Raw genomic sequence first — 27028 nt, forward strand, 5'->3', positions numbered from 1 at the left:
ACAAGTCTGAACCAGTGATATGTGTGCAGGTGCCTTGTTAGACCCATGTACAAAATTAACAAATAAAATCAAAATGTTTTACATGTAAGTCAATCACAGGATATCAGTACTGACAACCGGGGGAGAGTTGTCAAAGTTTGATCATCCTCAATGTTTCAATGATGACATAAAGCTACATCTGTATAATCTCTATGATACTGTCTACAGTCAGGTATATCAATAAATAGAAATAACTGAAAACATGGCAAGAACAAAAACAAACCTACAAAATATATTCTGACATTTAGTCAGGCAGGAACAGACACAAACTGTCCTATAACCAGTCAACTGATCCCCTAAAGCTCACTTTTTCCGCACATTCACCCAATATTAACCACTTTCTATCAAAAATGGTATTTTCTTCCTGATAATGGAAGTATTTTTAATTTGTTTCAAGTAAACTCCTGACGTGTACAAGGGACATATTCCTCCAACAATGTGTGAGTGAATGAATGAGTGAGTGAGTATGGTTTTAAGCAGCTTTTAGCAATATTCCAGCAATGTCATGGCAAGGGATACAAGAAATGGGCATCACACTGTGCCCAAGTGGGGAACTGAACCCAGGTCTTCAGTGAGACAAACTAACACTTTAACTACTGGGCTACCCCAGCGCCCTCAAGCAATGATAACAAGTCCACTACTAATGTTCTGTCAACACATACAGAGCATGAAGAGCATGAAGAGCATGTGATCAGTGATCGAAGTAATGGCCTGCCTGACTGTCTGGTTGAGTTATTATTTTGATCACTGTATGTGATTCACAAAACGAGCAAAAAGTTAAGTAACGCTCGAGTTGAGGACGGAACAGATGAGAACAATCGTCTCCTTGTGTTCAATAACAAAGTATGAATGATATTAAAACTAGTTTCCTAACAGCATGGTTTAATATTCACGTAAAATGAGCAGTATTTCGGTGGGTTACTGAAATATAATCTGGTGCAATGTATGGATACTGGATAAGATGGGACGGGATAAGATAACACTAGTTCTCACCATGGTCATGTCGATGATAGCTTAAGTTATCCTTGCTATGTTCACGATCATGAGAATATAAAACTAGTTCTCACTAAGATCATGATAATGACAATAACACAGGTAAATTCTTAACACTGGTTTTCATTTCTATGTTAATGATGATCATGATGATCATGATGATAACACATATTATCATTACTACCAGAGACCATGTAATAAGAGTGAGTGAGTGAATTTTAGTTTACGCCGCTTTTAGCAATATTCCAGCTATATCACGGCAGGGGACACCAGAAATGGGCTTCACATATTGTACCCATGTGGGGAATCGAACCCGGGTCTTCGGCGTTATGAACAAACGCTTTAACCACTACGCTACCCCACCGCCCCCATGTAATAAGAACAAGCCATAGTGCTGATGGTTTTGTGCATTGTCTCGAGGGCTGTCCCTTTATTATATGGTCTCTGTTACAACATACATGATCACAACGACACACTAGCTGGTTAAAAGATGAAACCTTGTCCAGCCTGATGAAGGTGAAGGTCAGATCTTTGAACCTTTGATTGGTCACGAGCAACAAGAATAATGAAACTATTCATGACAGAGTGAGTGAGTGTACAGTAACATGAACAAGGACAATCGTACACAAGCTGGAGGTAAAAAACTACAGATCAACACAGTCTTCTCTGGTAGGTGTTCCGTATGGAAATATGAGTGGATTTTACACGGCTTTGAACAGTTTTAGCATTACATCACTGTGCATCAGCTTGATGTGGAAGGAAATCCCCAAAAGATACAGGCCTTGGATGTCCGCCACTTTGATGAAACCCATGACACCAGTATGACAAACCTAGCAACCTAACTGCCAGTAACTGGAGAGGACAGGGATTTGAGCCCACGATCATAAACTTGTGGTTTGCCCAAGGATGTCGCTGTGCACAGCCGATTGTGGCGCCTGAGTCGACTGGGCCATCTGCGACCCCATGAAACATGACGTATGTGAGTGAGTGAGTTTAAATTTGATATTTAACGTTGCATCGACATTGTTTCAGCCATATAGCAAGTCGTATGTGAGTACACTGGATACGGTGAGTATAAACAAAGCCCTATAACTGTCTGGTTTTGACATACATAAACTGAAACAATTTCAAATTATGTTGAACTAGTTAAAAATGTCATCACATTGTGTGCTCTTTGTACAACTTGTCATCCATGTCATTATGGGTTAAGTAGAACTGGTCAGATCAGTCACAGTATCACAGTCTATAGACAGGGTATAAACTGCCCTGCTGGTGCCTGTTGGCTGAAATATGCCTACGTTCAGCAGTAGGTTCATTGTTGGATGGCTAGAGAATAGGCTCATAGCCATTCCAGTCCACTTCAGCATCGGCCCATCTGAAACACCAAACACAACAGAATATTAAGGACTTTTTCAGCATAGACACATGTCTTCTATAAGAGATATGGGTATAGGAGATTGAAAGTGTTACTTCAACAGGAACAACAATGGCTGATACATGTAGTTATATGACTCCTGTATTCTTAGACATTATAAGGCATCAGTCCCACAGTAGGTTGTATACAACCTTATTTAGGGACTGATAAAATACATAATTTCCGACAAATGTGATAACGTTTTATTCTGTAACTTAATGTTTTACTAAATCAAAAGAAAACAATACGCTCGAATCCTTGTTTTTATTTATGTGAGATGCCATGTTGACACCAAGCTGATCGATTGACCTCAATGCAGAAATGGGCTTTACAAATTTTTGGCGATGCACGCTTTTCTCAACCAAGGTGGTCACTGTGAGGCGAATGGGATAATACGACTTTTGTACTCCTGCTCGCGGATCGTGACGGGTGTACATGGTATTTTATCAGAGTCACGTGAACCAATCAAAACTCGACATTCTTACATGAGGCTGGATATCATGAATTATCATTTCCTGAATCCTTACTGATGGTTATTTATCATTTATTGTACCCTTACTGGTAGTTATATATCACTTACTGTATCCCTACTGATAATGACATATCAATATTACACCCTTACTGATTTATCATAATCATGTCCTTACTGATGATTACATATCACTAGTTATATCCTTGGTGGCTATAGATCATCATAACCATTACATATCATATTGATACTTATCGTTATTGATACTAATATATCACTTATTCTATCCTTACTGATGGTCATATATCAATATCAAATCATAACTGATAGATACATATCACTCATTGCGTGCTTACTACAGAGATGCCAACCCTGAATCTAAGGAAAACAGAGTCATGACTGGCTGAAAGCCAGGCCTGAGCACCAAAGGTGTGAGTTGGGGGTGAGCGTGTTGTCGGCTCTGCCATTTTGTTTCACTTTCATACGGACTATGACATGCATTCGGATAAACTTTGTGAAACTACATCATCAATAACACGCAATATACACAATCAACACCCAAAGGATCACACACTAAGCTTCTGAATGCTTTTACCAGTGTTCACTCAAATAAATCACTGGTGACTTATAAATTGTATACCGTAAAATAAATTTAGAATTTTTTCTAAAAAATCAGAGTTTTTTAAAGAGAAAAAAGAGAGCAGATTTTGTATTTGAAAATGGGAGTAACTTCGACAAAATCGGAGTGGTTGGCATTTCTGTTACTAGCACACTAGCTATATAACTTTATCATATCCTTACTTATAGTTACATATACCAATGGTTCTTACGGATCTTTCTACATCACTATTTAATTCCTTAGTGATCATAAGATACCATTATTGTATGATCCGTACGTCATCGCTATGTAGTGTCCCATCATGATACATCACACTGTCGACCCGTGAAGATCCGGGCTAGAATTGATCTTCAGTAACCCATGCTTGTCTAAGAGGTGACTAACGGGATCAGGTGGTCAGGCTCGCTGACTTGGTTGACACATGTCATCGGTTCCCAATTGCGCAGATCGATGCTCATGCTGTTGATTACGATTGTCTGGTCCAGACTCGATTTTTTACAGACCGCTGCCATATAGCTGGAATATTGCTGAGTGCGGCGTAAAACTAAACTCACTCACATCACACTGTCATAGTTTCGTGATGACGTCACATGGTGATGTTGATCTATACTGTTTCCTCTCCAGTATTTACTCACCACTTCACCCTGCACAACGTAGTAGGGGAGTAAGACAGAGGTACTCACTTTGTGCGTACACAGTGGTCCAGCGGAGGAACTAGCTCCTCATCAGAAGGTGGCTTGAAGAATCTACTCGACGTATCTAAACAAACAATAATCAGTGTTCACTACCCAGATAAGATACCACTCACCCTTCCCAAACAGTGATCTTTGTGCTAAGACGATTGTGATTCCAATTCTTAACATAGACTTACCACAGTTGTTGTGCTACGAACCCTTTGTGGAATCGGAACACAATTTGACACAAAGTGGACTATGTTCAATCCAGCATTTTGTAAAAGGTGAGGTGAAATTGGGTTTAACGTCGTGCTTGAGAATATTTCGCTCATATGATGATGTGCATGCGCGTGTATGTGTATGTGCGGCTGCTTGTACTAGCCCAGATTTAAGCTGGTTTTATAGTGCTAGCCCACTGAGATACCATGCCGCAGTGAAGCATGAATATCCCACTCAGACACATTATACTGACTCCGAGCCGACAAGTCCTTGTTGTACCCATTAATGCCGAGCGCCAGGCAGGGACCAACAAGTACCATATTTTAACATCTTTTGGTATGACGCGGTCGGGGATCGAACCCGCGACCTTCCGCTCTCCGGGCGGACACTCTAACCACTACACCACGGAGGAGGTCGCATTTTGTACAAACCTGCATTATATGTTAGTGTTATTTCTCTGTATAAACCACCACTCCATGTTTATCCGTACCATGTGATGCTAGTTTAGACAGAGTCCATTATAATTCTTTTAATATAAACTATATTCTCAACATGGCAGTGTCTAGTCTGTGTGCTACAACTTACCCACAGTTAGTTTAATCTGCTCCTGTTGTCGAGCAAGGCCGTCGTAGTAGTAGAGGTCAAACCTACGCTCGGCCTTCCAGTCACTGATCAGCTCTCTTCGGATACTGAACAACACGCTGAAGTGACTCTCACTGCACACAACCCAGATTGGGAACTTGGGGGTCTTGTAGTACGTCCCCACCTGCAACATGGTCAAAGGTGAGTGAGTGAGTTTAGTTTTATGCTGCTTTTAGCAATATTCCAGCAATATTCCCGGCGGGGGACACCAGAAATGGGCTTCACACATTGTACCTATGTGGGGAATCGAACCTGGGTCTTTGGCGTGACGAGTGAAGGCTTTAATTACAAGGCTACCCCACCGCCCTTGATCAAAGGTGAGGTGAGGTGAAATTGGGTTTAACGTCGTGCTTGAGAATATTTCGCTCATATGACGACGTGCATGCGTGTGCATGTGTATGTACGGCTGCTTGTACTAGCCCAGACTTAAGCTGGTTTTATAGTGCTAGCCCACTGAGATACCATGCCGCAGTGAAGCATGGATACCCCTTGATCAAAGGAGTTATGGACAACTTATTATAGTGACTCTCGCGTTAAACAGGTATTTCAGTTACATCCAAATATTTAATCTAAATGTGATAAAAATCATATTCAAGTGAAGCATTGTTGAGAACACATGGCTTTGTAGGAACTGACAGCGACCCATCATGTGCACCTTGAAGCAGGTGACGATCAGCAGATTCTAGAATTCAAGCACCTGCAACAGCTGAAAGACTGTGCCTCACACAACACAAAGAGATTGTACACAGTGTCTGTACCTTGCAAGACTTGTAGTGTTCAAACAAGGACAGGAATCCAATATCCGAGCGTGCGTGTATGCCTTTGAGGATGGTGACCTGGTCATTCCCGGAGTCCAGCTCCATGACATCATTAAACACGTTAGCCACAGCTCGGCCGGTCAGCAGCAAGTTTACCATTTCCTGCAACACAATGTCAGCAAATTGTACAAAATGAAATGAGTTCTAGTACACATAAATGAATGTGTTGTTTCAGCTGAGGAGCGATTTTCGTAGTACATTTCTGTTCCTATTTTTCATTAGGGATGTCACAATGCAGGTGCCTCATGTTACAATACAAAAAGAATGACAACTAAATTAAGCTTACAATGGATGGAATAACTGAGTACATTTCTGTTCCTATTTTTCATATCATTCCTCCAAACAAATACACAGTGTAGGTGTTACTGGTGGAAGTACAGGAAAGGACTTTAGTCAGATTTGTAACCCATCTGATGTGAGGGTAATTTTAATAATTTATGAAGGAATATGTATTAATCACAATGAAGTGTGTCATATATTGACTGGTTAAGCTTAAACCACTGTGACATCCATCTGGAATATTCTCCCCAAAGGTTGGAACGTCCACCCTCCCTGCTAGAATATCCACACTCCCAGCTAGAATGTCCACCATCAGCTAGAATTTCCTCCCTCAACTAGAATGTCCATCCTCAGTTAGAATATCCACCCTCAACTAGAATGTCCACCCTCAGTTAGAATGTCCACCCTCAGTTAGAATGTCCACCCTCAGTCCACCTAGAGAATGTCCACCCTCAACTAGAATGTCCCCACCTAGAATGTCCACCCTCAACTAGAATGTCCACCCTCCCTGCTAGAATGTCCACCTCCCTGCTAGAATGTCCACCCTCAACTAGAATGTCCACCAGTTCCACCCTCAGCTAGAATGTCCACCCTCCCTGCTAGAATATCCAGTCCCTGCTAGAATATCCACAGCTGTCCAGCTAATGTCCACCCTCCCAGCTAGAATGTCCACCCTCAGCTAGAATGTCCACCCTCAGCTAGAATGTCCACCCTCAGCTAGAATATCCACCCTCCCTGCTAGAATATCCAGTCCCAGCTAGAATGTCCACCTTCCAGCTAGAATGTCCACCCTCCCTGCTAGAATGTCCACCTTCAGCTAGAATGTCCACCCTCCCAGCTAGAATGTCCACCCTCCCAGCTACAATGTCCACCCTCCCAGCTAGAATGTCCACCCTCAGAATGTCCACCCTCCCTGCTAGAATGTCCACCCTCCCTGCTAGAATGCTAGAATGTCCACCCTCCCAGCTAGAATGTCCACCCTCCCAGCTAGAATGTCCACCCTCCCAGCCACAATGTCCACCCTCCCTGCTAGAATGTCCACCCTCCCTGCTAGAATGTCCACCCTCCCAGCTAGAATATCCAGTACATCAACAAGTCATTAAGTGTGATACCTGAGTGCAGTATCCATGGGCTGCCATCAGTTTCCCCTCAGGCTCATCCAGGTCATCACGAACTCTGCAAGCAGACCACACCACAGTAAACAAACAACAAACACACACACAGCAGGAATGTACAGGTGATATCAACAACAAAACACCCATCTGTACTGTAGGAGATCCTTAAACCAACATTGTGCCTGCTCTCACACTGTTTGGTTCATAACTTATTACAGATGAAAGAACACATGCAATATATCACTGTACATACTGAAATACATGAATGATTATTGCAACAAATTGTAATATGAAAGGCGGGCACTACACATCACAAACATGAGGACAGATAAAACAGACATGACAGGGTCCCTATATCAGTGATGGACAATGGAAGTAGTGCTAACCCTAATCTCGCCTAATAATTAGGGATGTCACGATACATAAGTTTCATGAATCGATACGTATCACGATACACATGTCACCATTCGATATGTATCACGATACCTATTTTTGCAGCATTACTGCGTAAATTTAGTTACATTTTGAACATTAATATTTCATATTTTATAACTGTCCATGAAAAGATCAACAGTTTTCATTCTCAGAGACTAAAAAGTTCTAATTTCCCATCTTTGTGCATGAAAAATAATCATATATAACTCTCATAACATAAAAAACATGATACAATTGCAAAATGTATACGATACATAAACATATTTAAACTGATACTTTCAAAACTAAATAACCATACAGTTTTGAATGTATCAATAATTGTATCGTCTTAGAAAAAGTATCGATGCATCATGTATCGTGGCATCCCTACTAATAATGGCAGCCAAGGTGACTGCACTGATTTGCCAATGCTCTGCCTACAGTGGCCATGACGACATGCTACAATATTTACAACAACGTATTCAGCCTAGAATGTCCATCAGTCCCAATATGGTAATGATGATAGTGACTTGTGGTCAAGCTCCACAACTGACCTGTCCAGCCCTCTTGAAAGCAGGGCCGAGTATAGCACCAGTATCACCCCGTTGTTGCCGTCAAGCTCGAACTGGAAAACAAAACACCACACATATAAACATACATATATTATAATCCATGTATTAACATTCATATTACCAGACACATATCACATAGGCAGCAGTGATTTGTTTGTTTAGAGGGGTGTCCAGGGATATGTGGTATTTAGTGTTTCTACACAATACTATAGAATGTCAAGTGATAAATTCTTAGTGTATCAGCTGGCATAACATGTTTAAGAGGCTGCAACTGCATCACCTGGAGATGCATCACTGGAGATACAGTGTCTTACTTCTGTGTCAAGTCATACACTTGTGCACACAGGATGCAAATTTCAGCATAGCGAAAACTCGAAGATAGAGGTTAGAGGGGAAAATTGTAAACTTTTCACCACAATACCATTTAGAAAGTGGTCAAATGTAACACATGTTATATTTGGGAATACACTTTCTCAGTAAAGTACATATTCTCGTACTTTTGTTGGGTTGAGTGTCATCCAGGATTCAAACCAATACAGGGGTGGAAATAACTTTAACATTGCTAGTGTACTTCGGTACAGTGGCACATGTAAAATCACTTGCCCTGATCATTTTTCCACTATACCAGCTGTTTTCTTGTTGATTTTTTACATAAAGAACATAATTAACATTGGAAAGTCAACTGGACACCGGTACAGTGTGACATACTAATTTGCTTGCCCGACAGAATAAAACACTGGACTCGGGCGTCAGGCAATGGGTTATTTTCACCCCTGCAATATTCTCAGAGTCAGGCACCTAATCGTCTGCCTACAAAGTCTGTAAATTGGCATGGCTCCCACTGCTGTATGCTGTGAATATACAGTGCCATTACTTCTTTTGCCCACATCCTATATTCCAAAGATTGGGTCCAGACCATAACCTCTATCTTTAAGGGGCTTGCACTCTGCTGAAATTTGCTTCCTGTGAGCACAAGTATATCATCTGAAGGACCAATTATGTAAATATATGGGTCAGAAACTACAAAAAAAGTAGAACAGTGGTGGTGTAAGATGACTAGTCATCTTGCTATCCTGTGACATAAAGGAAATTATTCACAATTTATCAAATCCAAAACACTTGCTCATCAAAACAACCCTGAAGACTGTCAAAAACAAATCAATAATACAATTTTTGTGGTCTTGCTGCACACGTCAAACATCGTAACTGGCTAAACGGAGAGCCTCTCACCTGAGATACAGACTGTTTAATAAAACTCAGCAGTTCATCGATATTTGGTGAAAGTATAAAGTGTCAGCTGAAACAGACAGGAATACACCTCAGGAAACTAGTTTACACATATCAGCAATGCTTAAAGCCACGACTTAGAATTAATTAAAAAATGCCATAAAACTCCATATTTGCATTAATTCTTTCATTAACCTTAATGGTAGTTATGTTTACTAGCAAAAGGTTAGTGATCATGAATATTGTTGGAAATATTTTTATGAAATTGAGTGTCGTCTTCACTACAAAATAAATATTTCCTCAAATACTAATAATTGTTCAGTATATCACGTTTAAGGAACATTGTCATCATCTTCCAGAAACAAGGCAGATTACTGACGTTAAAAGTCTCCTCCCTTGTGAATTAGGCTAGAATTACAGAGTAATGTTTCGGCCAGACTATGCTTAGTCCAATTCAGTCTAGCCTAGGTTCACAAGGGTGGAGACTTTTGAAGTCAGTTAACACTCTTGCCTCAGGAAGCAGCAGGGCAAATTGTTCCACTGACTGACTGAGTTTGGTTTTACGCCGCTTTTAGCAATATTCCAGCAATATCACGGCGGGGGACACCAGAAATGGGCTTCACACATTGTGCCCATGTGGGGATTCGAACCCGGGTCTTCGGCGTGACGGGCCAACGCTTTAACCACTAGGCTACCCCACCGCCCAGCAAATTGTTCCAACTGAAATGACTGGTTTTCTGATGAGTATACTTCAGATTAGGGGTGACTATTGAGGGGGAAAATACTATTGCGATAGTGATAGTCTATTGCAACATACTTCTCCGATAGCGATAATCTATTGTGACCAACTATTGCAATACTATTGCAATAGTTTTTCTCTCCTTGAATTGTCTCAATTTAAGCCATTTCCCAAATGAATGTATAGTTTATATGAAATAAGAACAAGCTGAAGTAGTTTCAGTCTCTTTTAATAACTGACAAGAAACTTGAAACCCAAGTTTGTTTAAGAGGTAACAGGGGCAGATAACTCTAAATCAAAGTGAACGAATCTGGTACTTCCTGTATTTTGCGCACTTGTGCATTTATGAACGGAAGGCAGTTACTAAACTATTGATAGACACACATACTATCGATGCATCGATAGTTTTTCGTTTCTTCCATCGATTAATTGCTATCGAGATTCAACAATTGCAATCCATCGATAGTTCGATGCATCATTACAGCACTACTGATATTGATGTTAACTCCACTCACTGTTTCTGTGAGGTTGTCATGTTTGAATTTAGCACTGGCGAGAACGTGGGGTCTCCCTGAGGGCCTGAAAAAAAAAAAAAAATAAAATAATACAACTCAAATTCAAATTATAAACCTATGTTGATGTCAGGCTGTTTGTTTTTGTTTGCAATTCTTCATCATTAAGGCAAATTCAGTTTCTCATGATGTGGCAAATTCCACATCATCACAAGGATACAGTTTCATGAAAATGAGCATTAAACCATCTCATTTATATGCTTATAAGCATCTTATATCCCCGAGTTATGACTGGCCTCCTGACCAATGGAAATGACACATGTCGGGTTAAAAAACACTAAAATGATTATGCAAATAATGTGATTGTGTTCTCCAGCTTGACTTGTGAGATTTGGTCTTGCCCCACACTGAGGCACATATAGCACATTTGGCAAGTTACTTTGTTTGACATAGGCCTCTGTTCACTCAGCAGTGAACTGGTACCTGGTAGGATGAGATGATAATGTGACCTTCTAGTCCGTCCTGAAAAGAATGCAGGAGTCTGGGGCAGGCTTACTCCTTTATTCCACATGTCAACAACATAGTCATAGTCAGAAACTCACAGGTCATGTCGCGAGCGTGATAATATATCAAAGCACATCACGTGCAACTCTCGCTCTGTCACACATCCCACATGCCTCAACCCAGCACATGTGCTTAGCAGATGACAGTAAGACTGACTGATTGAGTTTAGTTTTACGCCGCTTTTAGCAATATTCCAGCAATATCACGGCAGGGGACACCTGAAATGGGCTTAACACATTGTGCCCATGTGGGGAATCGAACCCGGGTCTTCGGCGTGACGAGCCAACGCTTTAACCACTAGGCTACCCCACCGCCCGACGACAGTAAGGAAACCATTCGTACAACAGTCAAAGGCTGCTTGTATTTTAAATTCCCCTAAAGATGCTTATTGTTATTATTAGCATCATTATCAATAACTGTATAGTTAGAAATGTAGCTGTTTACTCACATTGATACGATAGCCTTCTTACAATCCCCAGCCCGCCACAGTATATGACTGAGAGCCCGAGCCAGGAAGTTGGACCTTTCACTTCTCGAGGGGTCCAGACTGAAATGATGAAACACGATCAACATGATCAGGCATATCAAGTCAGATTTGTAGGTGGTTAAACAGTCAGCATCATTTCACGGACAACATTGCATTATTTACTTTGTACAAATGTCTCTTGGGAATTTAGGAACACAAACAAGAAACTGTTTATGTAATTTAGCTTGCTATCAAGGCATAAGAAATCAATCACAGGGATGTTTTCTTTTTTAAATGGACAGAATATAACAGTGGAAAAGGGATAGAAAGTTTGTTTACAGTATTGAGACATCAATATTCTTTTCTGCTGAGTCAGCAATATTCTTTCTTTCACACTGAGTCAGCAATATTCTTTTCACACTGAGTCAGCAATATTCAGCTTTCAACACTGAGTCAGCAATATTCCTTTCACAGAGTCACCTTTCACCGAAATGAGTCAGCAATATCCTTTCACACCTTTCAGTCAGCAATATCCTTTCACACTGAGTCAGCAATATCCTTTCACGCTGAGTCAGCAATCCTTCCTTTCACCGAGTCAGCAATATCCTTTCACACGCTAGTCAGCAATATCCTTTCACACCGAGTCAGCAATATCAGCAATATCCTTTCACACCGAGTCAGCAATATCCTTTCACACTGAGTCAGCAATATCCTTTCACACTGAGTCAGCAATATCCTTTCACACTGAGTCAGCAATATCCTTTCACACTGAGTCAGCAATATCCTTTCACACTGAGTCAGCAATATCCTTTCACTCTGAGTCAGCAATATCCTTTCACACTGAGTCAGCAATATCCTTTCACACGAGTGAGTCAGCAATATCCTTTCACACTGAGTCAGCAATATTCTTTCACACTGAGTCAGCAATATCCTTTCACGCTGAGTCAGCAATATCCTTTCACACCGAGTCAGCAATATCCTTTCACACCGAGTCAGCAATATCCTTTCACACCGAGTCAGCAATATCCTTTCACGCAATATATCCTTTCACACTGAGTCAGCAATATCCTTTCACACCGAGTCAGCAATATCCTTTCACGCTGAGTCAGCAATATCCTTTCACACCGAGTCAGCAATATCCTTTCACACTGAGTCAGCAATATCCTTTCACACTCAGCAATATTCTTTCACACCGAGTCAGCAATATCCTTTTCACTTCAGCAGGTCAGCAATATCCTTTCACACTGGAGTCAGCAATATCCTTTCACAGAGTCAATATCAATATCCTTTCACACTGCAGCAATATATTTCACCTTTATCCTTTCACAGAGTCAGCAATATCCTTTCACACCGAGTCAGTCAGCAATGGAGTCAGCAATATCACACCGAAGTGCAATATTCTTTCACACTGAGTCAGCAATATCCTTTCAGAGTCAGCAATATCCTTTCACACTGAGTCAGCAATATCCTTTCACACTGAGTCAGCAATATCCTTTCACACTGAGTCAGCAATATCCTTTCACACTGAGTCAGCAATATATCCTTTCACACTGAGTCAGCAATATCCTTTCATCCTTTCACTGAGTCAGCAATATCCTTTCTGAGTCAACAATCACACCGAAGTCAGCAATATCCTTTCACGAGTCAGCAATATCCTTTCACACTGAGTCAATATCCTTTCTTTCACGCTGAGTCAGCAATATCCTTTCACACCCGAGTCAGCAATATCCTTTCACACCGAGTCAGCAATATCTTTCACACTGAGTCAGCAATATCCTTTTACACTGAGTCAGCAATATCCTTTCACACTGAGTCAGCAATATCCTTTCACACTGAGTCAGCAATATTCTTTCACACTGAGTCAGCCTTTCACGAATCATATCCTTTCACACCAAGTCAGCAATATTCTTTCACGCTGAGTCAGCAATATTCTTTCACACTGCGAGTCAGCAATATCCTTTCACAGCTGAGTCAGCAATATCCTTTCACACTGAGTCAGCCAATGGCTGTAAGTACAACAACAATCAGGTCATTGGGGAAATAATGACACACCATCAGCCAGAGTCACACAAGGTCAAATAATGACACATAGCCAGGTCACACAAGGTCAAACCATAAATAGTGATTGAATTGTACTCCAGGTGGACCCAGTGTTCAGGTTTGCTTCATAGTGAATGTCATTGTTGCCCAATTAATGTTCATGACATCAACCACTGGATGATTGTCTGGACTCAATTATTTACAGACATCCTTCATATAGTGGATTGTTGCTGAGTGTGGAAAGAGAAAACAGACAAAAATAATCCCAACAACTGAACTTCATCAATCTGCTCTAAAGACAAGCATGTGGTACTTTGAGCTTGCCTAAGAATTCCCGAACACTGTGAATGAGTGAATCATGTGTTATGCATCACCAAGAGGTTGACAGTATGAACATCCACAACATCAGGTTACACAAACAGGCAGATCAGACATAATGACCAACCAATCCCTAGGTCAACTCTTTCAACAAACATGAACGCAACATGCAGCAAAGACTCTTGTACTTTACCATTTGTTGTGTGTCAGCTTCTGTTCCCCGAACAGCATCTCCTGCAGCATACAAGCCTGGATGGAGGCCATCACTCCACACGGACCACCCTGAAGAAGCAGAATACTACAGTGGTCAATCTACACTTGTAAACATGACCGCAATAACCAGCCTGGTAATAAACTTTCACCACAAGGGGCACAGTCTGCTCATCATCTTTAAGCAAGTCATGGAGCTCTGACATAATCTGCTGTATAAAGTGGTTATTTTGATCCAGTGTTTTACAAGCAATGTGTTGCCTGCTGGGTAGTGTAGTGGTTAAAGCGTTCGCTCGTCATGCCGAAGACCCAGGTTCGATTCCCCACATGGATACAATGTGTTGAAATGAATGTTTGATCATGAACCAATTTGGAGTTAGGTCGTGATTCATCCGTATCATTTTGACCCAAACAGACTATAGTCATGTAGACAACTTGATTCAAATCAGCATTTTCAGCATTTCAGTTTTTTTATGTACCTTCAACTTTAACTTCAGTTATATTTTTCCTAATAATATTTGCTGCAAAACTACTTTAGCGTTACAGAAGCATCCCTAAAACACACAATATATAGAGAGTGAAAACTCTAAATGATATAGACTAAATGATATACCATGATATCTCAGTAATCTACTGTTTGGTTCAGCCTGAGATAATTACTACTGAGTCTCGACATCAACTTGGTTCAGTCCCAGATAATTACTAGTGAGTCTTGACATCAACTTGGTTCAGTCCCAGATAATTACTAGTGAGTCTCGACATCAACTTGGTTCAGTCCCAGATAATTACTAGTGAGTCTTGACATCAACTTGGTTCAGTCCCAGATAATTACTAGTGAGTCTTGACATCAACTTGGTTCAGTCCCAGATAATTACTAGTGAGTCTTGACATCAACTTGGTCTCGACATCAACTTGGTTCAGTCCGAGATAATTACTAGTGAGTCTTGACATCAACTTGGTTCAGTCCCAGATAATTACTACCTGACTCTCGACATCAACTTGGTTCAGTCCAAGATAATTACTAGTGAGTCTTGACATCAACTTGGTTCAGTCCCAGATAATTACTAGTGAGATCTCGACATCAACTTGGTTCAGTCCCAGATAATTACTAGTGAGTCTTGACATCAACTTGGTTCAGTCCCAGATAATTACTAGTGAGTCTTGACATCAACTTGGTTCAGTCCAATTACTAGTGATAATCAACTAGTGAGTCTTGACATCAACTTGGTTCAGTCCCAGATAATTACTAGTGAGTCATCAACTTGAGTCCCAGATCTAGTGAGTCTTGACATCAACTTGGTTCAGTCCCAGATAATTACTAGTGAGTCTTGACATCAACTTGGTTCAGTCCCAGATAATTACTACTGAGTCTCGACATCAACTTGGTTCAGTCCGAGATAATTACTAGTGAGTCTTGACATCAACTTGGTTCAGTCCCAGATAATTACTACTGACTCTCGACATCAACTTGGTTCAGTCCGAGATAATTACTAGTGACTCTAGTGAGTCTTGACATCAACTTGGTTCAGTCCCAGATAATTACTACTGACTCTCGACATCAACTTGGTTCAGTCCCAGATAATTACTAGTGATACATCAACTTGGTTCAGTCTATAATTACTAGTGAGTCTTGACATCAACTTGGTTCAGTCCGAGATAATTACTACTGACATCAACTTGACATCAACTTGGTTCAGTCCCAGATAATTACTACTGACTCTAGTGAGTCTTGACATCAACTTGGTTCAGTCCGAGATAATTACTAGTGAGTCTTGACATCAACTTGGTTCAGTCCGAGATAATTACTAGTGAGTCTTGACATCAACTTGGTTCAGTCCGAGATAATTACTACTGACTCTCGACATCAACTTGGTTCAGTCCCAGATAATTACTAGTGAGTCTTGACATCAACTTGGTTCAGTCCGAGATAATTACTACTGACTCTCGACATCAACTTGGTTCAGTCCGAGATAATTACTAGTGAGTCTTGACATCAACTTGGTTCAGTCCCAGATAATTACTACCGACTCTCGACATCAATTTGGTTCAGTCCCAGATAATTACTAGTGAGTCTTGACATCAACTTGGTTCAGTCCGAGATAATTACTAGTGAGTCTTGACATCAACTTGGTTCAGTCCGAGATAATTATTAGTGAGTCTTGACATCAACTTTGGGAAACACTGACAACAATGGCATTTTCATTGCTATTAGGAATTTGTAATTTAATCAATTCTGTCTGGGCAAATCAGCTGCAGACATATCTTGCAGAGCTGGATTTTGAATAAAACACGAAGGACACAAAGTTACATGAGCAAGGATAAAGTTAACAATTAGGGTATCTGGAAAAGGGGACATATGCTCACCCTTGCACTCTCCCCTGGACCTGCCAGTGACCAATGTCCAGTGAAGCCAATGTGCCACACCATGTTGTGACAAGGCACACAACAACATGCTCTCATACACCACAACATAATGTTGTGATCGGATGCACTTTTAGATAATGTTTAAGCTGGAAATAAGCAAACACTGTTACCTTCTTCTGTACAATCCCATACTGCAACTCTGGCATATCACAGAAGCCCAGACTCTGGTAGAACCACTCGTCATTGAAGCCAAGGGTTGCTGTACCATGAATCAACACCTTCAGGGCCTGTCAGAAGGATAATGTCATCCATACAGTAATGTCTTGTGTTATGTCAAAGCGCAAAAATGTGAAGTTCTGATTAAACTTATTAGATGGCACATTTTTTAACATGTTGAAAGATCACACACTCTTCTCTATATATAACGGGTGGTGCAGTAGCTTTCACTCGTCGAAGACCGGGCCCCGATTTCTCGAAACAAACTTAAGTCTGAGTTTTGATTTAAGTTAGAGTTTTTACTCAAATTTGAGAAAACGCATTTCCCAGAATGAAATAAAACCGATATTAAACTCAAACATAGTAGACAATTTGTGTTTGGTGAATAGAATAATTAAGTTGTTTGGGCTTTTATATTTAAAATGCAGCTGAGATAAAAATCCAGCTGTTCCAAATTGTCAAACTCAGTTTGAAATTTGAGTAAAAACTTAAGTATGTTTCGAGAAATCGGGACCTGGGCTTGATTGCCCACATGGGTACAATATGTGAATCCCATTTCCAGTGTACCTTGCTGTGATATTGCTGTTATACTGTTGGAATATTGCTAAAAGCAGCATAAAGCCTTAATTACCCACTCACTCTAAATATAAACCACACGAATGAAATGAGTGCTTGATAGTTGAACGGCATCCAATTTCATTATTCTAATCAGACCTCCCAATTCCAGTATAGACATGGGACATAATTTGTATCTGAATTGTACAACCCTGTTGATCATAAAAGACAACAATCATTCTCAAAATAATGTTCTGATGACTGATCATTCCTGATGACTGATTGGTCAGTCTATTGGTCAGTCTGTAAACCAAGTGGTCAATATTATGAACAAAACAACAAATCAACTTGTGTCGGTTCATATCAACACAATATCATCCATGTTGCTGAGTCACTCAACCCAATATGTCCACTCTAACAACCAGCATAGGTTTAAACCTAGGACCAGCAATCCTGCTATGGCTAAGGGCCAACAGGTAGTGACCTTGACCACTGGGCCACTAATGCCCCACATCTATCATGAGCCAGATGATATCTTCTATTGCTCATTAGATGGTTTACAAATGATTCTAAAATCTGCTGTCTAACCATAAAACGCAGTCTGAAGCATTAATATATTTTTGTTCCAGTTTAAGTTGTCTTTTTGCCTGTTTCACTCATAAACCAAATGAAAAATAGTGCTATGCCTTAGCATTGTTGTTGTTTAGTGTTTAATGCCAGACACAGCAATATTCCAGCTACATGGCAGTCTGGACCAGACAATCCAGTGATCAACAGCATGAACATCGATCTGCCACAGTTGGGATACGATGACGGGTAAGTCAGCAAGCCTGACCACCCGATCCCGTTAGTCACCTCTTACGACAAACATGGGTTACTGAAGACCAATTCAAACCCAGATCTTCAAAGGTCCAATGCCTAAGTGACATGCCTGACTTGACAAAGATGGAGTAACAGCAGCTGCATGTCCTGTAATAGATCTCTGCACGAATCCCTTAGTAAACATAATGACAGTAATTCACAGTTCCGAAACTAATTCTACATGCTACTAAGACCACAAAACTTATGATCCTACCACGGCAGGTTTTCGTGTCGATGGGTGTGGAGTCCAGCTTGCTGGTGTTTATCTTCATCCTGTTGTTATTTGGCTTTAATATCGATGAAGTAGGACCAAGGTGAAGGTCACTCACTTCATTCTCCAGGTCGTCCATATCACCAAATTCCACATCTCCTACTAAGGTTTTAACAGGTTCGCTGCAGGAAACGAATATTAAAATGACGGTCAGCCATATTTGTCAACCTGATTCTGGAACATGTCAGCACTTTCAGTGTGATGGATTCTCATCTGATTCCAACATTCATGATTATACACAAACTGAAACTGTTCCATCATTATTATTATCTATAGCGAAACTCATTTTGGTAAATTGAAGAAATATAAGGCTGGAGCAGTCCAAAATAAAGAAGGAAGCATTGAGCATACAAAGATCACAATAGTCTGAGTTACATAGTGTTGTCTGTCACACACATTGGCACTGTGATTCTGTCAATCATAGTGATGATAATAGTGGTGAATGGTGATGGTCACTTGTGATGGTGATGATTCTGGGGATGGTCAAGATGGCTGGTGATGATAACTGGCAATTGGTGATGGTAGTGGTGATGGCTATTGGTGACTTGTGACTTGTCTAGGTGATTGATGATTGGTGATTGTTTGTGCGATTGGTTTGTGCAATTGGTTTGTGTGATGGGTGATAAGTGATTGGTGATTGGTGATTGTGATGATGTGATTTGTGATTGTGATGGTGATTTGTGATGGTGATTAGTGATTGTTTGTGCGATTGGTTTGTGTGATGGGTGATAAGTGATTGGTGATTGTGATTGTTTGTGATGGTGATTTGTGATGGTGATTTGTGATGGTGATTGGTTTGTGTGATTGGTGATTGGTGATAATTGTGATTTGTGATTTGTGATTGATGTGATTTGTGATTTGTTGGTGATTGATTTGTGATTTGTGATTGTGATTGTGATTTGTGATGGTGATTGGTGATTGTTTGTGCGATTGGTCTGTATGATGGGTGATAAGTGATTGGTGACTGTGATGGTCATGGGTGACTGGTGATGGTGATTAGTGAAGGTAATCATAGTGGTCACGTCTCAGTAGTTTTCCTACAATATGTTTGAATATCTATTTGGTCAAAATCTATAAACTCAAGCTTAGAGTATGAAACAAGCAACTCTCAGAGGAAGTACCTGGATCGTGATGATGTCCGACTTTTGGGGCGATCACGAGACATACTGGACATATCGACACTGTAGCTCTTCTTCTGCTCCACCATCTCAGTCTGTGATTTCCTCCGACTGATCTGGTCCAGCCTCTCCGAGCTCTTCTCCAAAACATCCTCGATAGAAACACGACTCCGCGAGTGCCTGGCTTCAGTGTCATTGTCAACTCGACTGACTGGTTTTGGTTCCTGGTGTATACGCGACTTAGGTGTGTAGGAGTTGGTGGTAGGTTCTGGTAGCAGAGGGTCGGGCCTATCCTCCAGACTAGAGTTGGATGAAACGGTGGGCAAGGTGGCAACTGGACGGGACTGGGTGCTGTTCGTGAATCGAGGCTTTGGATTTCTTCTGCGATTGGCATCCTGTAGGTGAGAGAAACGCATCATCATTAAAACATCATTTGCTTCATCCCCATACGAGGTGAGTGAGTTCAATTTCAAGCCGATTTTGGCAGTATCATGGCAGATTGCAGGTGAAATGGGCTTCACACATTATACTTATGTGAAGAACTGGACCCAGTGGAAACTGGAATGGGTTGACGACAGTGAACTTTGTTTAACATTTTAGTTAAGGTGTATCGGGTGGGGACGTGATTAGATATATCTATCCAGATAATAAGGGTGAAATGCCATTCATATCCTGATACAGTACTTTCTTTCATTATTTGAGATTCTTTTCTTACTTGAAACACCACCCTGAATCTTTTGTTTTAGAATTCAGAGAATGAAAGATGGTATAATGTTGAGTGGAAATATATAGGCTTAACAACATTAAACGCACTGTCTGTGTAATGCTATTAATAGCATGATGGAACTGATAGAGCAACTGCATTACCTTGCACCCACTACCCAGTGCTATTCATTGCTTTAAATGCATCACAATAAAGGTGTTTTAATTGTCATGAATAAAGTCTGACAGTTATTTCTTCATTTGACTCGATTTTATATGATTTTCATCTTTTTTTATTATGATCATCACTATAATTTATATATTAAAAATGACCACAGACAACTTTCAAAAATCACAAATTCAAGCTTTCTAAAAATCATTGAAACTGTTACCATGGTAACTTGTTACGTTCTTCCCTTTGCTACATGTTTCTCCTCAAATTAGATGAATCTACTCAATACTGAAATATTTTGTTTTCTCGTTGTCAAACCTACATCCAGATTACTCAAAATAGCCCCTGACATGGGCCTTCGTTTCGATGAAAGGGGTCTGGTTTGTGGGCGTGGCACTGGCTCCGGTTCCGACATCTCGTTGGAGAAAATACCAGACTTCCCTTCCCCCAGAAGGGTCTCACTCTCAACATCATCTTCTATCACAAGGTCAGCGTGGTCGTTGCCTACAAGTTTACAAACATTGTCCATTATCTGCTCGGCATTAATGGGTACAACAAGGACTGGTTGGCTCGGAGTCAGTATAATGTGTCTGAGTGGGGTATTCATGCTTCACTGCAGCATGATATCTCAGTGGGCTAGCACTATAAAACCAGCTTAAGTCTGGGCTAGTACAAGCAGGCGCATACACATACACACACATGCACGTCGTCATATGAGCGAAATATTCTCAAGCACGACGTTAAACCAAATTTCACCTCACCTCACCATTATCTGCTTCCTGACAGCAAGCAAAATAGTGAAAATGTAACCCCATTCTATGATGAAAATTCATATCACTAGATATAAATGGACTGAATCATGTAAATGAGTGTGCGAGTTGGGTTAAATGCCTCTTTGAACAGTAGTTCTGTTATATCACAGCATGTCTCCTTCAAAGGGGAAGAAAGCCTGGAGTGATGTGGATCTCCCATGCAGATGTTTACCACTTTGGTGAAACCTACAAACACAGGTACAATGCCAACTAACCTAGAAACATAACTGTGTGCAAACTGGGAAGTGAGGTGAGGTGAAATTGGGTTTAACGTCGTGCTTGAGAATATTTCGCTCATATGACGACGTGCATGCGTGTGTATGTGTACGTGGGGCTGCTTGTACTAGCCCAGACTTAAGCTGGTGTTATAGTGCCAGCTCACTGAGATACCATGCCGCAGTGAAGCAAAAATACCCAACTCAGACACATTATACTGACTCTGAGCCGACCAGTCCTTGTTGTACCCATTAATGCCGAGTGCCACGCAGGGACCTACAAGTATAATATTTTAACGTCTTTTGGTATGACGCGGTCGGGGATCGAACCCACGACCTTCCGCTCTCGAGGCGGGCCTTTCTAACCACTACACTACACCATGGAGTGCGGTCGCAAACTGGGAAGTGAAATCATGATCATGGTATTCTGCTGATCCCAAGGAATGTAACCCTGCACAGCAAAGTGTACTCATTAGACAACTGGGCCTTGAAATCATGTGTAGAAACACAAGTGAAAATACTGATAATTGATAATTTTTAAAACAAAGGTGATAATAGCCTTGACAAATTCAAATATGACCAACATTCCATAACTTCATAAAAATGAGTAATTTCATCAGTTTGCCAAGGAGATAATTGGACATATTAAACTTTTAAGAAAGGAAAAATTACATTTTCGACTCTTAAACTGTGTTGTGGATGGTCTGGCTTTTGATGTCATCATGACCTCACTGCCACTGGATGAATTGGATGACCTTGACCCTGAGCGAGGTGATGTGAGAGACTTGGCGGGCTGTGACAAAGGTGAAGGACAGTCTGCTGCTGGTAGACCAAGACTTGGGGAGTCCCTGACAGTGGCACCTTTCTCCATGAAGAATCTGGACATGACTTCAATCATTGTACGTAGGGGTGGATCCGTATCCTGAGGTTAGAGGGAAAATACTGATATCATTTCATTCCTGTTAAGTGATTGATCATTGAGTGAGTGAGTTTAGTTTTACACCGCACTCAGCAATATTCCAGCTATATGGCGGCGGTCTGTAAATAATCGAAGTCTGGACCAGACAATCCAGTGATCAACAGCATGAGCATCGATCTGCGCAATTGGGAACGGATGACGTGTCAACCTAGTCAGCGAGCCTGACCACCCGATCCCGTTAGTCGCCTCTTACGACAAGCATGGGTTACTGAAGATCAATATTCCAACCTGGACCTTCATGGAGAGAGGGAGAGGAGAGAGGAGAGAGAGAGAGAGAGGGAGAGAGAGAGAGAGAGAGAGAGAGAGAGAGAGAGAGGAGAGAGAGAGAGAGAGAGAGAGAGAGAGAGAGAGAGAGAGAGAGAGAGAGGGAGAAAGAGAGAGAGAGAGAGAGATGTTGTGAGAGAGAGAGAGAGAGAGAGAGAGAGAGAGAGAGAGAGAGAGAGAGAGAGAGCATGTTGTGTGTTTAACGTGTTTAAAAATGATGATATGGTGAATGTAAGTTCCAATTAACCATGGGATCAATACTATCTCAGCCATACATACAGTATATACAACATGGCTACTCAAACGCTAATTCTGTTGCAACTAATTAAAATAATGTTGAGCATTGTGCACATGGTGTAAATATGGTAAATCAAGACTTAAACAAACCACGTGTACCTTGTTTTTCTTCATTAGTTTTTCTATCTTAATTTCCTTCATGAGTGCCTGCCTGTTGCTGATGCTGCTTCCTGTCCTCGGCATCTCCTCATCCATCACTTGTAGAGTTGTTTTGAGACCCTGTGGCACATTATGTCATGTTACTTATATGGTCTGTACACCCAGTGTTAGCAGTCAGCATGCTCCATGTCTGTGCGGTAAACTTCCGCCCGTATCCCCCCTAAATCTTAACGATGAGGAAACATTTCTTTGAGTGGCATTTTTAGAAGTTGGATATGCCTTTCGGTATGTTCAGATACAATTAAAGAAACATGTTAAAACTCATCCTTATCAGATGAGGAATATATATTCAGATGATATCATTTGACTAGAATGAAATTTAAGGGGGGGATACAGGCAGAAATCTTTTCCATTATAGATCATGTAGATTGCATGGCACAATTTCTAACCTGGAATGTCTAACCCAAGGCCATGTATCAGCTGTGCAATGGTTACGGGTCAAGTATCAGCTATGTAATGGTTACGGGCCATCTATCAGCTGTGCAATGGTTACGGGTCAAGTATCAGCTATGCAATGGTTCAGACCAATCAGCTGTGCAATGGTTACGGGCCAAGTATCAGCTATGCAATGGTTACGGGCCAAGTATCAGCTATGCAATGGTTACGGGTCAATCAGCTATGTAATGGTTACGGGCCACGTATCAGCTGTGCTATGGTCACGGGCCAATCAGCTATGTACTCAGTAGTCAATGGCCATGATGACTGTGTAACACCACATACCAGTGTCACAATGTCAGCAGACAGTGACTGTCTTAAACAAAAACGCAGCAGCATCACAGAGCCATCGCCAGTAACTATGTATGGTTAACCTCTGCATAGCAGCTTATCATGCAGTAACTTAAAAATTATATATTCTGACAACGGCTTTAAATGCAAACAAGAGGTTGATGTTGAAAGTTACACCGTCTCCGGGACGTTCTCGATTTGTCTCTCTCGAACTTCTAAGTTCTTTAAGTGTAATTAACACATTAACACTGCTTATATTTTCCTATTCTGTGAACCTAGTACATTCTGCATTCCGCTGGTAGCATACATATGCATATATCTTCAATAATAAACGGGTCCTGAACTGTCAAACCCGTTATTGGACACTAACTCTGATTCAACAACAAATATTTAATCTTTAAAGCTGCTCACCTTCCGACTGAGGTATTCCCTTACAAGCGATGCTGAAATATCCTCAATGAAACCATTTGATAATGCCATTCCTGTGGTTGAGATAATTGTCAGGGTTTTGCGTACAAAATAAGCAAATTACTATGTGTGCCTCACATGTCATCCGTTTTCGGCCATTTTGAAACAAATTGAGTTCCTTAGATACTACAAAAAGCGGATCGCTTTCCGAAAGCGGAATAACATATTTAACACATAATGCCTTTAACCATAATATATGACAAATAAGAAAGCGTCATTCATATCTTATTGATTAACCAACTCATGTTGTAAACATGAACACAAATCACACATCAATTGTACTTAACCGAGTGCGACTTTAGAATCCCTTTGGCGAGACTTTTATGTCGTACGCTTTCAAATGGAATCAAAAGTTACCTCCCCTTACCTACATACTCGGTAAAACGCTCATAATATGTTGCTTCTTTGAGTGGCATTTTAGAAGTTGGAAGTCAGATAGAACAAGGTATATATGGATGACAACTTCTTTTATTCTAGAGCACGACGTTTCGATACAGGTTCTTGTATCGTTTTCAAGTGAGGAAAACTTGAAAACGATACAAGAACCTGTATCGAACTTCGTGCTCTAGAATAAAAGAAGTTGCCATCCATATATACTTGTTCTATATATATATATATGTTGCTGTAAACATTCTCTCAAAATCAGCGGATAATATTAGCATTAACCATCGGTCACTCTGGACACCGATGAAAGTGTGCCTGGACCCAGGGAAAGTAAAATATCAGTATATTTAAATATTCAACGAAGACAATGCGACAACTGTCTCAAAGTCCTTGCATTGTTTCGGATACTTTTGCAAAATCAATAATATCCATAACATGGGTTCATATCACACATAATTCTACTTGTCTACGATTCTAATGGTATTATCACTGACTTTATTTATAATATTAGGTGTTGAACTATTTCTAGACCCGAATAAGTTTTATCTTAGTTAATATGTCTTCGCAGAATAACCAATTAATGTTAAAACTGCTATTGTTGTGTTAACATCATGCTACTCTTACAAATTTAAGAAAAGATTGATCTAATTTGTTAGATATATTGTTATCGTTTGCTGGTGTAAATCCTTCAAGGTCATTACATACGTGATATTTACATTGCTATCAATAATATCTGTAACTGACAGAATGCTGTCTGTTTGTTTATTATATTTCTTACTTTTTTCTTTCTCAATCACCATCGAGTGCCGACTGACCGACAGCCAATGTTGAACCTCAGCAATGTTTTCGGCACTGTGCCTTTTTGCCCAATCTTACAGTCAATAATTTTTTTATTGACCATCTATTTTGTAAAACTGCAAACCGAAAAGTTGTAAATGATGTGTCCTACAACTTGTGGATTATGAATATATAGAGAATTCACTCAGTGTCTTCTGATATCAATTATATCAACACGAGTTGATAAAGTTACAAATATCCGAGGCTTGCCGAGGATATTTTACTTTATCAACGAGTGTTGATATATTTGATATCAGAAGACACGAGGGTGAGATTCTATTTATCATCCAAAATCACTCTTCATTAATTTTCAATGAAAAAATGTACATCTCTGAACATGGTACTGCCATTAGACTTGCAGTGCAGCGATGTCATAGCATTGTGACGTCATCAAGTACATGACGTCATAGCATTGTCAGGGCATTGTACAAAATCTACTGTCAAAACGATATCTCCTAGGAGATATCGTTTGATCTCACACAAGCGATATCTCCTGTGGAACACAGTTTTGATGTATATATTGTGACGTCATAATAGGGACAACATTCTAGAGCGACAAGGTCACAGCTTGCAAATGGCTTAACATTGGTTTGTACTCTGTGTCTATGAAGTAGTAAGGTTCTTTTAAAATTCGCCTTTTACTTCTGTCCGAATTTTGAACTTGATAAAAGGAAATATTGTAAATTTAACATCGTTTCCTTTCGCACAGACATCTAGATGTTCACTCAGTGGAATACATCGGGTTTCAGGACACTTTATTTGTTGTTGTGGACACGAACCCGGCTCTTAAATTTTCTGATTGACCAATATACTGTTCATTACAGCCTGTGCATGTTATGACATATATTATGTTTTTGCAAGAGCAGTCAAAATTCTGTTTTACATAGAATTCTCCGTGTCTCGTGAAAGTTACAGAGTGTCCTTCAACAATATGTCGACACGTTCCACAGTTACCTCTGTTGCATCTAGACACAGTAGGATTTGATAAATTCTGTTTCTTTGAAATAAATTTGGCTTTTGTTAGTATCTTTTTAAGATTCTGATTTTGTCTTTTGCTATTTATTATTTTTCTAGATTTCAGCATTTCTTTCCATTTTGGAAAGCGTTGAATTCATCTTAAAAAACAATATTTTCTTTTTTGACGATAAGTACTATAAACAGATTCAAGGAACAGCCATGGGAACCAAAATGGCGCCGACTTATGCGGACGCTTGTCTTAGGATATCTGGAGGAAAAAGTTCAAGCATAAAATCAGTCAAATTCTTGGAGAGGATGTTGCCCATTA

General features: G+C 40.4%; 1 protein-coding gene across 1 annotated transcript; it reads right to left on the minus strand.

The window, feature by feature from the left end:
* Window positions 1-1797: 1797 nt before the first annotated feature.
* LOC124260580 (probable ubiquitin carboxyl-terminal hydrolase MINDY-4) lies at window positions 1798-24835 on the minus strand. The gene is given in 18 exon segments (XM_046694905.1): window positions 1798-2407; window positions 4218-4293; window positions 5013-5193; window positions 5828-5989; window positions 7279-7342; window positions 8250-8320; window positions 9498-9536; window positions 9538-9564; window positions 10749-10812; window positions 11758-11856; window positions 14327-14415; window positions 16878-16994; window positions 18534-18732; window positions 19732-20123; window positions 20925-21106; window positions 22302-22551; window positions 23269-23388; window positions 24466-24835. Coding segments are annotated over 18 exon segments (2250 nt in total). The 5' UTR covers window positions 24535-24835; the 3' UTR covers window positions 1798-2358.
* Window positions 24836-27028: the final 2193 nt, after the last annotated feature.

The sequence above is a fragment of the Haliotis rubra genome, unplaced genomic scaffold (assembly GCF_003918875.1).
Source record: "Haliotis rubra isolate DU_JTF1 unplaced genomic scaffold, ASM391887v1 Scf77, whole genome shotgun sequence".
Classification (NCBI taxonomy): domain Eukaryota; kingdom Metazoa; phylum Mollusca; class Gastropoda; order Lepetellida; family Haliotidae; genus Haliotis; species Haliotis rubra.